Below are 14,874 nucleotides of genomic sequence, written 5' to 3'. Positions count from 1 at the left end.
TGTGAGTAGTTTAAGTTAAGTACACAACTGAGAAAAAATATTTTATATAACTGTAGATATGATACTGATCATTTACAACTAAAAAGTTTATAACTGTTTATGTCACTATTAAAAAATACTAAATCTAAAGTTATATTAAACTTAGTTTTTTTTTAATTATTAATTCAGTTTACTGTAATCAATCACTTACGACGTAGAATTAAAATTTTACATTATAAACACAACTAGTATCAAATACGTTACAACTTACCGTTGTATTATGTCACTTATAATACAAGCTATTTATAATCAAACTTTTATAAATTTTGTTTTAATTTAATCAATATGAAATTACTATTATAACCATTTATTTTTTACTAAAATAATACAAACTATATTAGTTTCCAACTTGGATGAAATAAATATTTTTTGTTCAATGAGCTCTAACTTAAGACAAAAAAATAGTTCTGTTTAACTTCTTTAAGTTACATAAAACTTTAAAAAAAGTTAACCTTTTTCTACGGGTTTCACCGCAGCTGGCGCCCTTTGCGATTCCATGGGCGACCCGTTTTGCCCATTTTCATTCACTTCTTCTGTTAAAAAAATTCATATTTAAGTCTTGTACAATTGCAGAACTAATAGATTTTCTGAACATCATTTTCGTTATTGTCTTTTAAAATTGTAAAACTACCTTAAAATATTTTTGCAGTATTCTACTTTTTATTTTACAAACATTGTTCTCCAATGAGTTTTTTTTTTTTACTCAAAATAATAATGCATGTTAACAATAATATAATATACCAAAAAATATTATCATTAAACAAATAGATATTTTGTTAGCTAACAGACTACTAAGTAAAACACAGCAAGTTTTTTAATTAATATAATGGCATGTAACACACTTGTAACCACAGTTTTCTTCTTTTTCTTGGGAGTTTCACACGGAGCTGTAGAAGCTGACTGAATTTTCCTTTTTATTTTCTTCTTTTTCGGCTTCTTTGCCACTTTTTCTGGTTTAACTTCTTTCTGCTCATTTTCTGTTTTCGCTACAAATTTTTTTTTAGATTTATTAACTTTTGTTTAAAAAGTTTCTGTGTATAGGAGTTTTTAAATATTTCCAACAAACTTACATATATCAAAATCAAGCCTTAGAGTATACTTTCATTGTGAGAGTGAGCTTATCAAGGTATAATAACTGATGTAAGTTATCAGACACAGAATTATAAGAAAAATTGAAAAATATGCCCTTTAATATATTAATTTATTTTGATATCCAGTTAAAAATTATATTAGTATTATAAATAATACTTCTTATGCAAATATTTCATATACAATTAATGTTAATATCCAACAACTAAGGAAGTGGTAGTGAATCAGCTCAAACTACTGAAATTATCAGAGACCAACTTTAGTCATATGTTATGTTTTCAATCATCTACTTTTTATACTAGTAATTTACTTTTTCCTTAAAAAAAAAACTTTACTTTAATAATGTTTCTTTTTATTTTCTATTTAAAGCTGTCTTATGTATTAATTTAAATTCTTTAACTGTAAAGAGTTCATTAAGAAAAAAAATATTAAATATCATTTATTTTACTTTAAGTAGTAACATTTTTGGCTGTAAAAAGTGCAATTTTTTATAATACTGACTTTTCTGTTTTAAACTTTTAACTGGTCTTAATAAACAACTTTGCAACATATTTTTTTAAAAACTTACTGTTGATGCGAATAATGTTTTTACCATCAAAACCGTGATGACAGTAGAAACAATCTGCCATCTCCTCGTCAAACTCTAAAAATAAAATTATTTTGTTATTGATTTCTTGCGCATTGTTTATTTTTTTAAATTATTTAAGTTCTATTTTTAGACAATCTAAGTGATACTAGTAATTTTCTATTAACAATATTAGTAATTGAAAGTTAAAATTAGTATAAATTATGTTTTTTAGACTTAATAAACACAATGTCGTTCAACTCTTGTACCTAGTTTATTTTCTATATATTTCTTAAAAGTAAGTTAGTTTTTATCAGATATGTGTATGTATTATTTTTTTTAGACTAAAAAAAAATAGTATCAGTCTTAATTTATTATAGTTTTTAAATCTTTATTGCAGTTCGTAAAAAAATTAACTATAAGTATACTACGTAAATTTATATACAGATAGTATAATTTATTCGTTTGAATTAGTTGTATATGGAGCTTAAGGGATCAAAAAAAATTATATCGAACTATTAATTGAAAATTGAGAACAATTTTCAAGTTCTGCTTTTTAAAAAATGTTAAGCTTTTATGAGTAAGTAAGTGTAAAAAAAATTAAACAAGAAAAGAAAGTTCATTGATAATTTTCACTTATTTTGAAAATACATGTCTTTCTACTTTTTTAAACAGGAAAATATAAATTTCAACGTTTTTTTGATGGAATTGGTATATTAAGAATACTTTTTAAAATTGCTACTTTTTTACTCAAATATTCATAATATTAACAAATAAAACTTTTTGAAAAACTATTTACACTTGTAAGTACATTAGAATTAAACTTTCTTCCTATAGCTATATTTCCTGCAGTAAATAAAAGCTTAAAACTATTTCAAAGTCATAAGACTTTTTTCTTGTTGATTAAGCTTGTGTAGCCTTTAAAATTTCAGAAAACATTAAACATATATTTTATATTTTGAAAAAGTTTAGATAGCTTTTTCTGTAAGGTATAAAACTATAGATAAGTTAAGAACATTTAACTAAATTGTATACTTTTAACTCAAAAAGTTTAAACATACTATTTTTAGACTGTTTATAAAATTATACTATATACCTCTGAGTTTTTTATAACCATACCTGTAATTTATTTTACTATTTTCAAATTATATTCAAGTTAAAATAATTGCAAAAAAAAATAATTAAAATTATCTCAGCTTTTTAAAATTCAATACACCGTTAAACAAATGCTTTCAAATATGTCAATTTAATAAATAGACTGAAATGTTTGAGTAGATCTTTTGTTTCAAAAGCTTAATAAAACGTGACTAAGGCTTTCCTTATGGGTCTTTAAGTAAAACTAATTAAAAAACACAGTATTAGTACATTAATGTATATGCTTATACCAATTATTAAAATTACTTATTATTTAACTACTAAGTTTTTTAATAACTGGTACTTTTTATTTACTCCAGTGATCTAATCTGTTTGATACACAAAACTAATTTTTATTTTAATAGTTCTCAAATAATCTATAAATTATAAAGGAAAACAAATATAACAAACTTAAGGTTAACTTGTACTTTAGAGTTATAATAAACTAAAGTATGTTATCTGTAAAAGAAGCTTAATATTTATATATACTAAAAAACAGTAATGTTGCTAAAAAACAAACAACATAGATTTAATCTTTATATAAAAATATTAAACAAATAATTAGCTCTTTCGCAAAAAATCGTGCAAATTTTAATCAAATTAAAACTCATTTAGTTTATCCGAAAAGCCACGTTGTTTATTAATAGAAATATCCATCGTTTGAATGTACATTACCACTAAAGTGTAAACAGTTACTCTTCTTTATTAAGTTTATAGAGTCTTGAGTTAAAATTATAAATTAATAAAACTATTTGTAACTTATACAAAAATTACTGTAATTGTAGTAAAAATTAACTTATCAAACTTTATTAAATTTAACGTTTTTTTACAACGAGTCTAATATAATTATATAATCCAAATACTCGTTCAAAATAACAACTTGCTATTTTTAAAGAACAAATCAAAATAATATTCATTAATATAATGTTTTAGTCTTTAGTGTTGTGTTATTTTTAAGACTTAAAAACAAAACATCAAATATTTATAACAATTGAACTTACTATAAAGAAAATTTAGTAACTTTAAAACATTTTAAGGAGTGTATAACATGAAATAAAATAGCAAGGCTAATATAAAAAGTATATATTATATATATAAAAGTCACAACAATCATAATTTTTTTACTAGACTAAAACTAGCATTTGTAAATAAAGCTTAATTTTATAGCAGTTCATTAGTATAACAATTAATGTTTATTAGCTAAAATATGTTAGTCATATAATTTTATTAAGCTTTTTAGGACCTTTACACTCTTTGTGATACATTCCAATCTTGAATATTTTTACTAACATTAACTTGGTTCAAATAACCAACATTTATTAACTTGTTAAACAATTTATCAACATGTATAATCTTTATAGAAAGATTTTTATGTGTTTGATATCATTTCGATAATAAAATCTATACTTTTCACACAAGTTACTTTTAATTACAAACTTTGAAACCTATTTTCTTTCAAAACACAAATTTAAACGAACCGGGGAAGCACTGGTTGGGGCCCAGCACGGTGACGTTGCAGTTGCCTAGCAACGTCACGGCCTCTATGACGTTGCGCTTGTGGGTGAGGTCCCTGACGACCTCGTTCTTCCGCATGATGGAGAGCTGGTGGCGGGCGGTGTGGCGGAGCTCGTCGGGCAAGTAGTACCACTCGACCGCGCACCTCTTGCTCGACAGGCCCTTCTCACCTGCGTATCGGTATACTACGTAGAAACAAGAAGAAAAATGCTTGAACATTTCTGATAATTAGGAACATTACACTACTGGTTTGTTAGTATTGAACATGAGGACTGTTTCTCAACATTATGAATTCTTATTTAATTGGTTAACTTTATTGCTTGCGTAGCATTAGTATAAAACAAACATGTTTTAAGTTTTATTATAAAACAATAATGTCATAATTGTTTTCGCAGCCTAACGAATTGTAAGCGTTCACTTTTTTCAAAAAAAAATTTTTTTTTATTTAGATAATAGTTTTTGTTTACTACATATTAGGCTTATTAGACCATTGTAATATTTGTAACTGAATATTTCATACACAAACTGATTTCAATGTAAAATTTTGTGTCAAAAATATTTTACAATAGAACGATTAAATAATTTAAACAACTTTAATATAAACTTTAAATGGCATTAGAATTTATATATTCTTAAACTGCCAAACTGTAAAAATATAATCATTGAACGTAAAAGTACATATAGCACTTATTTTCACTATTTAAATATTTACATTTCTAGGTTGTTTTAGTGTTTAAAGTAAACTGAGCAGTTTTCTTTATAGTTGTATGTAGTGAATAACAAATATAAATTAATCAATATAAAACTAAAATTAACCCAAAACTTTTTACTACTTTGTTCCATACCTAAGATCCATTAACTTAATAATTATTTAAGTTTTACCATACTTAATTTTAATTTGTTACATTGATTCTGGTTTGAAATTATTATACATCTTTTAAAAAATTTAATTCAAGTAATTTAAGCGAAGTAGCTAACCATTCAAAAAAAAATATTTCTTTTCATAAGCATAAAAGTCACAACAAAAGATTTAAGTATCAGAATAACGAAGTTTTGGACAGAATGTCAACATTTATATACATGAGCAAAATAAGGTAAACATTTCAATTAGTTTTAGCAGCTTTAATAGTTTAAACGACTTCCGTTAACTTTGAACTATTTCTAAAAGCTTTCAACCTATTTATAATTGAGCACACAAAATTCATTATTACTTTATAAAACAAATTCATTACTACTTTATAAAACAAATTCATTATCATATAAGAAAATAGACTTTTAATTAAATATACTTAGTTATAACTTGTAAGTACACAATGTGCGTATCATTTAAACTCGTAATACTAAAATAACACCAAAAAATAAGTAACTTACGATACTTCGTTAACTACAGGAACAACTTTTACCAAGTTTTATTTGTTTAAAAGCTTTTTTGAAGGTTATAAACAAATAAAACAGACTTTAAGTAGTTTTGTAGCTATAAAATAACAGTTAAAACTTTGGTAATTTACTACATTTTAAATGAAAAGCAACTTCAGGCAGTTTTCTTTTAAAAACTATATTTGTTCACCAGAGCTAAATTTAACATTGTTCAAGTGTAAAAAGATTTAAAAGTTTTAGTATAAATGTTTACTTTTCTTCTTGTAAAAGTCAGTTGTTAAAGCGAATAAAGTTCGATATATAAACATTTTTATAATTAGTTGAACGCATCTGATATAATTTACACTCATAAACAAGAGCCATAATGTGATATAGATTAATAAAAAAATTTTAAGACCCCATGAACTTTTATTACTACTAATACTTTTTTACTTACTTTCTACTTAGACTTTTGTTTTCGTAACAATAGTTTAATTTTTTATTTCAAATATCTTCAGTATAAACAATGAACCTGAAAATTTTCAAAAAACTAGGCTTTTTTAATCCAAAAAAAAATTTATACTTTTTCACACTGCTACCACTGCTTCGCCTTTCCTAACAAACTCACTTAGATCAAAGAAGGAGATGACTTTAGCAATGTAGTAGCCAGGAAATCCACTGTAACCTGACACCATTATGTCTGAACCGACTTGTATGTTTTCTTTTTGATTGGTCTTCACATTACTCACCCACAGTGAACTATAAAACCTGTTTAAATAAACATAGTTTTGACTGCAGATATATTAGTTCTTCATTTGTTAAATAACTTTTTATAGTAGGAGAGTAATAAAATTTAACTAATTCTTGTAACTAAAACTCAATCAATTTTTGCTAAAATGATATCTCATGATAAATCTTTATCTAAATGTAATAATTTAACCTTAAAAACACACTAACAAACAATTAGTTAAACAGCATATTTTTTTGAAAATTACCTTATTTTAAAACAGACTGATTTATTCTAAAAAAGGTCAGATGCTTTTAAGTGAAAAATTAAACTAACTTAAGTTTAAGAAACCAATTTTCAAATTATTACTTGCAGCCTAGTTTTTGAAAAAGAATTAACTTATTTTTTTGTTTTTTTTTTTCTTTAAGATTTTTTTTTAAATATTAATATTTGCATTTGCAAATAGAGTTAATATAAAAACCAAACATATCTAAAATCTTAAGTAACTTTTAGTAAGTATAATTTTGTAAAATTAAGAAATATTATCAAAATTTACACAAGATTAGTTATAAGTTTTTTAATTTAAAAAAAAATATTAAATTTAATTTTTTAAAAGCGTTTTTTTATGTAAAGCTTAAAACTAAAATTATACTTTAGTCTCACTTCAAATTGTATCTCTTGTAGAAAGCCCTACATGACTCTATCATTGATTGAGTAGGTTTTTCAAGTTCTTCACCCCATGTGTGGGCTAATACTGACTGTGTTAAAGTAAAAAAATCAAAATTGTAGAACGAGATTAACTATATCATTGGGAGAATGTTGATGAAACTTTGTAAAGTTGTTGCAAAAATACAGTACTTTTGAAAAAACAACTTATATTAACATACACTGTTTTTATAAAACTTATATTAAATTAAATAGTTTGGTTAACAATTTACTTTGATTATTTTGAATGAAAATAAAATTAATATAACAAATGTATAGTTATAAAAAAGTTTTAATTAAAAAAACTTAACTTGTTCAAAACAATATATTAAATGTTAATTATAAACCCATGCTGCTAATGCAATTCATTCATGAAGTATACTTTGGTATATTTTTAATGACACAAATATTCTAAAATAAATTCTCCAACAACTTTTAAAACATAAATTTAAATACCTTTAAAGGTTGTACATTTTTACTTTCTAATTACTAGATTATCAAATTTAGAAAGCATTTTAAAATAAGTTAATAAAAAATATTCAATGTTTTGTATTTTGTTTATCTTAAAAAATTGAAACTACTTTTGCAAGTATTTATCTCGAAATTCAAAGTTGTCACTATTAGAGTCAAAAAAACTTTCCTTAATGACAAAAAACAGCCTCGAGTTATCCTGACTTTTTTTTTTATATTATTTAAAAAAATTTCGCCTCTGGCGCAAACTACTTATATCTCATGTTTATTTTTGACTATTTACTACTTTATGAGAATACTGTTTTTGAAGATTGAAAGTTAAAAGTTTAAATCGATTCATATTAGAAAACAAATTTGTGGATAATTTTTTGTAATAGAATTAAGTTTGATTTTTTTTATTAACATTTTAATTGACTATTTTTAATCTTACCACATGAAGAAATCATTTGAATGCATATTTAATAAGTTCAATGTCAACTTTACTTTAAATTTAAAAATTTTAAATAAACTCAAATCACAAGATATTAATATAGATTTAAAACAAAAACTATATTTCAATTTTTAAGATTAGTACAGAATAAAGAACTAGAGCAAGGCTTGAAGAAATTTTAAAGAAGCATTTCAAAACTAATAAAAATCATGTTCTTGACATATAATTGGTTATAGAAAAATAACAAAATATTGGAACTGGATCAACTAAATCTCATTCTAGATCTAGAAAAAATTCTATCTGGAGACTTTCAAAAAAATCTTTAAATTTTCCTGAGAATTTTATAAAAATCAAAATATCTGTAGTTATCCTGAGGTTTCTAGAATTTTAAATATTCAGAGTTATTTTGAGTACCTTGAGTGTGTGACAATCCTACTAATTTTCTATAACTTATCTATTTTCTATAACAATAAAATTTACCTCATTTTACAAGATTTTTAAAAAACATGAGCACCGTTAAGGTATTGAGGACCCATACTAAAAAGCTCAAGTATAAGCTATAAAATGCTTTCGAATATGAACATTTATTTAGTTTTAAAAAAAGTTAATCACCCTTTTTACAATTTTGTCTTATTTTATTTAGTTTTAATCAAGCTACAAGTTGCTTTTTACAGATTTTCAAAAGTTACAGACAACTTTTGAGATATAGCCGGTCAAAGTCAGATACTTCAATAAGTTCCTTATGGGAGGCACAAACTAAAAGAGTGAATAGCAAGAAATCACTAAAAATCTATGTTTTTTGAGATTTTTTAATAATTTAAAAATTACTTCCAATAGAATTTTTTAGATATTGCAAGGAACATTTCCTGAAAGATTGAGGTATTTATCTCAAAAGATGTAGAAGAAGATAGACTTTTAGTTAAATAGTCTTTTTTTGCCGTTTTATTTCGTGCCGCCCATAAGGAACCAAATTTGCCTCTGACTTTGACCTGCTATATCTCAAAAATAATTTTGAATTTTTAAATTCATTAACTAAAAATGCATCTTGTAGCTTAGTTAAAACTCTATAAAATAAAATCAAATTGTGAAAAAGTGTTTTCTAAAAACAAACTAAGAAAAAATTTATAAAAACTAGCCTAAATAATTACAATAATTATCTTAACTAGCATAAGTTTTTTTAAATAAATTATGAGTCAGCTGATTTTTTTCCAAAATTTAAAACTGTCTAAGTTATCCTGATTAGAATTAGTGTGTGAAAACCTTTTTTAGTATACAGTAGTGCTTATTAAATAACCATTTTATAATATTTTTTCTTAGAAAAAAAATTATTTCATAAAACTAGTTTTTAAAATTAGGCAGCTTGCTTAATACTTTGTTGTTTTAAAGTCTGGCATGCAAAAGACGTAACTTGCAGGCATGATGAGTGCCCACATTTACTTGATGGCCTAACAACAAATAAAAGACATTAGGTAATGAAACTATTTTGTTAGAAATTAGAAAAATAACAACTAACTTTAGGTTGTTGAGGCTCTTCTTTTGCACCTCTTTTACTCCTTGACATAATTATAAACTATATTTAATATCCTTGAGATGAAAATAACATAAATACTATAGAAACTTTTTTAGCATACTTAAAGTATTTTAAATTTATTTTTACAATTTAACTATAAGTTTTTTAAATGGTTAAACAGATACAACAAAACTATCCAATACTATTAGTTGAGAAATTTCTTAAGCCTTGATGCTTCTTTTGTCAGCAATAAATTTAAAAAAAAATTAATTTATTTTGTATTATGTCAAAAACTTACCATTAATTTAAAATATATATTTTTTAGTTATTTAGGTTTGAGAACTGTTAGTCACGTCAAATATTTATATACAAAACTGATATAAAACTAAAATGAGTTTGAAGTCTTTAGTATTTCTAATTGACTTTTTTATTTAAATTATAACTATTAAACTTGAGTTATTAAAAATAAAAAATAAAATTTTTATAAAAAGTTTACAATAATGATGTTACTCATTTTTAATTGAATTGTTAATTACTAACCAATATCAAATTGTAAGAACTCTTAGGCTGAGAATATAAACACTAAATTTGACAACACAAGATAATAAACTTTTTCAAGGCAATCCAAAAATTTTATTACACACATAATCTTAATTATAATAATATAAATACTAGTTCTTAGTAGTGTTAGATAAATTACCCTTACCTGAAATAATTATGTTTTGGAATAGTAATTACAGTCATATAAAAGTTGTGTATGCAAACACAAAAACTTATTCAGTCTGTTGAAAATTTATTTTCATATGAACCAACTTTGTCAAAAGAAATTTATAAAACTTAATCAAAAAGTTAAGCTTTTCTTTTTATTTAAACTTAATATGAAAAATTAACCGAAATTATTTTATTTTTGAGGTAAGAAAAAGTATAAAATATTTTTATGTATAGTTTATGATTTAAAGCCATACTTGTAAACATTCAATGTGTCTTAATTAGTAATTCTCTATAGATAGTTATGTTTTGTCTCAAGCATTAAGGAATATCAAACATGGGTCCACAGAGTTTCTAAATTTAGAACATTGAAACTGAGTATAAAATATAGAATAACTTAATTTTATTTTAATTGGAATCAGTAATATAATACTTTTTAGTACCAACTGCTATTTTAATTGATAACATAAAATTTTTAAACCCAACACATATCAAGAACAATCTACCTTTATTTTCTAATTAATGATGTTTAACAAGAAAGTCTAACCAACTTTAAAGTTAATGTACCCTGAGTGTGTGGCATCTCTAATTTATGCAGAGAATTACCAAGCATATAAGAAAATACAAAAACCAGCAACCAATTCTATATCTATCAAAAATTTTAAACTGATGAAAGTAAAAATGTTCGCCAACATTTCTTAAATCAAGAATGTATTATTTAAAAAAAAATATAAGACATTATGGCTGGAAGAGGAAGTTTACCATCTTATTTCATTAATCACATAGCTTTACCAGATTCTAAAATGTGTTTATGTTTACATTTGCTTTAAAATAAGTTATTTTAAATTATTTACAGTAAAGTTAAGTCATTTACAGTAACTCAAAAACATATTTCTAAAAATTGATCTGCACTGGTTGATTTGTCAACAAACAAAGCAGATTTGATTATGCTTTACGGGTTGAAAAAAGGGTGAAGCAAAAAATGACTTTTTTAGTAAATATAAATTCAAAATAATTTAGGTAAAAGATTGCTTAATTATAACTATAGTTGTGTAAAGCTAGGTTTCTTCTTTAAAAAAAAATTATTAGCATTATATATAATTTTGAAAAGTTATAAGATTAGTGTCAAGTTAAAAGATAATTTTTTGCTTTTTTCAGTTTAAAAATAACTACAACTTAAGTTTATTATAGTTTTTATCAAAAATTGTCTTTTAATACGTAGAAAAACTTTTTTTTGGTGTTTTACTATCTTTGTTTATAACGCTGTGGTGAGCGTTAGCTGACCTTGTCAAATAAATTCAATACAGTAAATAACATTTAGACAATTGCAAATTTGAATCTGAACTCATTGATGCGTAAAAACATAAACAAAAGCATCTTGACATTAAGTATTCAAATTTTAATTAAAAATGCATAATTGGGTGAACTTAATATTGGTATTCATTGATGAAAATGAAAAAGTTTAAAAATTAAAAAGTATAGCATTTATTAAAAAACAACTAAACTTATTTTTGAACTTGATTTCTTTTTTTTAATTCTTTTTTTTTTCAAAAAAAAACATTAAGCTATTGCTTTTAGGAACCTATAACTTTTTTTTTGCAAAACATAAATGTCTGTAAATAAACCCTAACATATCCTTACAGATTTTGATTTTCCAAAACAAAACTGGCTCTGGCTGGTTCTCAGTTTAAAAACAAGGTCATGTCTGCATCTTGGCAAGCTAAAGCCAGATCCAGCTTTTAGATCCAGTGATCAGCCTTTATAATACTTTTTTTACAAATGTATATGAAATACTTAAATATGGCTTTTTTTTTGCTATTTTTGTCTGATATGAAATTATTTCCATTAAAAAATAACATGGATATTCAAAATTGTAAAAAATTTACTTTTTAACTGCCAATTTTCTTAACATTTAAGTATTTTATATACATTTGTGTAGTTGTTTGGGGCATTAATTATATGACTAATATGTTTTGAGAAATTTTTAAACTGAAAACAAATTGGTTGTGTTTAAGTTTTAATAACTTCTAAATTACTTAAAGCAGCACATAAAAAAGTCTTTAAATGAAGATATACTGTCCTATCAAGGTTACCACACTCAGGTTATTTTGAAGTTTTTTAAATCACAGGATGAATCAGGACAGCTTAGGATATTTTGAATTTTATTTTTATACTCTGGCTGACTCAAAACAGTTTTTTTTTATATGAAAAACTCAAGATATTTTTTAACTTTTTAATAAATCTCAGGAAAGAATTCTTACAGTTTTGAATGAAATTTAGTTAATTTAGTTGTAAAACTTAAACATTTTATAAACCAATTTTGTTGAACAAATTTATTTTTACTAAATTTGAAACATTAAAAAATACTTTTAAGATTTGAAAAACTCAAGATGACTTATGACAGTTAAAAGTATTCAGGGCAGTTATTTTTTGACTGAAAAAGTGGCAAACCTGCCTATACGAAAAAATAAAACACTTAGTTTAAGTTTTAAATCACCAAATAAGTCAACCTCAAGTTGCTATCCCAATGTGTGTTGACCACAGTATTTTTACAGCAATTATTTTCAGTCATGCTCACAGTAGTTAATATTAAAAGATATTAAACTTTGTTATTAATTGAATTAGAAATTAGCAAAGTTTAAACTTTTAATTTAGTCAAAATTTTAGATTAGTTCCCCAGATAAAAAAGATTAAATTAGATTAAAAAGGTTTAAAAAATATTTATTTTGAAACACTATAAATAAAGAAACTGAAATATTTTTTTGTTCTTTCTAAACCATGTCATGAACTAAATTTTAAACTGATTCCAAGTAATGTACAACTCTATAATCAAAAAGTTTTTTTTTTACACTAGGTCCTTGGAACATTTTGTTTTTGAGCACTTTTTTGTTCAGTAAATTATTTTTATGATAATATTTTTCTATTTTATATCTAAAACAACTAATTGCAGTTTAAGTTATAAATTTAATTTGATTGACATTTTAAATGGTAATTTAGTTGTACACTTGCTTTGAGAATTGACCTTGTTACAAGTTAAGTTTGTAATCTATTATGTAAAATTTCAAAGGAACTTTTTATATAACAGTTTCCCTTTTTGTGAACTATTTTCTAAATATTATAACAGTAGTTGGACTTTTTTAAATCAAGAGTGCAAGAAGTCTTTTTTTTCAAGTGATTTAGGTTTCAGTTCTTGTTCCAAATTTATTGAAGTGCAAGTAATCCTGTTGTAAAACTTTTTATTCCCAGACTAACAGAAATATAAGTTAAGCACTTACTAATTAGTAAGTAAGCCTGTTAAGATTTCTTATGAAAAGACCAATTTAAAAGGCAAAAAAGACTATTTGATTGAAAATTTACTTGCAGTTTTAAAGCAATCCTTTGTAGATTTTCCAGTCTAATCTTAACTTAAATTTAACATGTGTTGAGCAAGCTTTTATGACTTTTAGAATTTTTGTTTCTTTAAATATTTATTGTTTTACTTTACTCATAAAATACTTTTCTTATAAGTTTGTATATAAATGTGATTTTACTCATGTTAACAGATTTTTCCAAATAATTCAGGCTTAATGTTTTCTAGGTTTTTTCCAAGAGATATTAAGATTCATGATTTTGTTAAACTTTTATAATTCCAGGATACATCTTAAATAGCCACCCTGAGAGAGTTAACATACTTACCCTTGATAATTATATATCTTTGAAAAGGAATAAAAAAGATTCTTTAATTTTATTTTTATTGAAATCTGTTGTTGAGTTCTATTTTTGTTACAGCTGTTTGAGGGTTCATTTTAGTAAGATTGATATTATTATTTGTGTTTTTATTGTGGGCACTTGTAAAATTTTGTTGTGCTTTAGGTTTGTTCAATAAGTATTTTTAAATTTATAATTTTTGACATTCATATGTATTTTTTTTTCTAGAGACAATTCAAACTCTTAATATTTTTCTACATGTGTCAACTTGCAGGCTTAAATGTTATACTTTAAAACATAACAGTTTTCACTTTGAAAATAACAACAAACATATGACATTTTGAAGTTTTATCATCTATGTGTAGCTGGGCTTTTGTAATCTAGCTACTGTTATTTTTGTTATGCTTGTCAACTAGTGTTTGAGTCTGAGATAGCAATTTATTTACTAAATCAGCATCAGTGCCCCTTTAATAGTTTGGATACTTGATTGGATTGTTAATGGTTTTTTTTTTTTGCAGTGTTGGCAAATACTTGAGCTTCATAAATCTCTTACACTTTGTGGCTTCCAATGTTAAGATTTTAACCTTGTGAATGTTTGCCTTATAAAGTGTGTCACTAAGGAACATTTTCAGATAAATAGAATTTTTTTTTTTGGTAAGTTTAATGTTAATTTTTAAGGGGCAGGTAGAATTACAGTTGATGACAACTTGCTTGACCTTCAAAAAATGTTTATTGGTAAAAGTCAATTTTTCTACCAACAAAAAAAAACTTCAGGGCTCAGGATATCCAGGATAACTTGGTATTACTCTGGACATTATGATTGTTTTTTTTTTGAAACTCAAATTGACTTATGATAGGTTTTTTTATAAAACACTCAGATAGTTTTTACACCTGATAAAAACCTATGTATTTTTTTTTGGATTTAAACTTGAGATTTA

The 14,874-nt window shown here is 24.2% G+C and overlaps 1 protein-coding gene across 1 annotated transcript in view; it reads right to left on the bottom strand.

Moving 5' to 3' along the window:
- The window catches only part of LOC145837949 (uncharacterized), a 30,873-nt gene extending 20,562 nt beyond the window's left edge, over positions 1 to 10,311 (bottom strand). The window contains exons 1-8 of the mRNA XM_082945444.1: positions 10,248 to 10,311; positions 9,545 to 9,584; positions 7,089 to 7,183; positions 6,327 to 6,466; positions 4,306 to 4,512; positions 1,697 to 1,771; positions 882 to 1,025; positions 492 to 572 (exon numbers count right to left, since the gene is read on the bottom strand). Of these exons, the coding sequence (XP_082801570.1) occupies positions 492 to 572; positions 882 to 1,025; positions 1,697 to 1,771; positions 4,306 to 4,512; positions 6,327 to 6,466; positions 7,089 to 7,183; positions 9,545 to 9,584; positions 10,248 to 10,285 (820 nt within the window). The 5' untranslated portion in view covers positions 10,286 to 10,311. The remainder of the gene's footprint in view (positions 1 to 491; positions 573 to 881; positions 1,026 to 1,696; positions 1,772 to 4,305; positions 4,513 to 6,326; positions 6,467 to 7,088; positions 7,184 to 9,544; positions 9,585 to 10,247) is intronic.
- Positions 10,312 to 14,874: the final 4,563 nt, after the last annotated feature.

Source organism: Thalia democratica, chromosome 6 (assembly GCF_965202585.1).
Source record: "Thalia democratica chromosome 6, ktThaDemo2.hap1.1, whole genome shotgun sequence".
NCBI classification, from domain to species: domain Eukaryota; kingdom Metazoa; phylum Chordata; class Thaliacea; order Salpida; family Salpidae; genus Thalia; species Thalia democratica.
The sequence above is the reverse complement of the archived record's forward strand: the minus strand, read 5'-3'. Positions and strand labels throughout refer to the sequence as shown.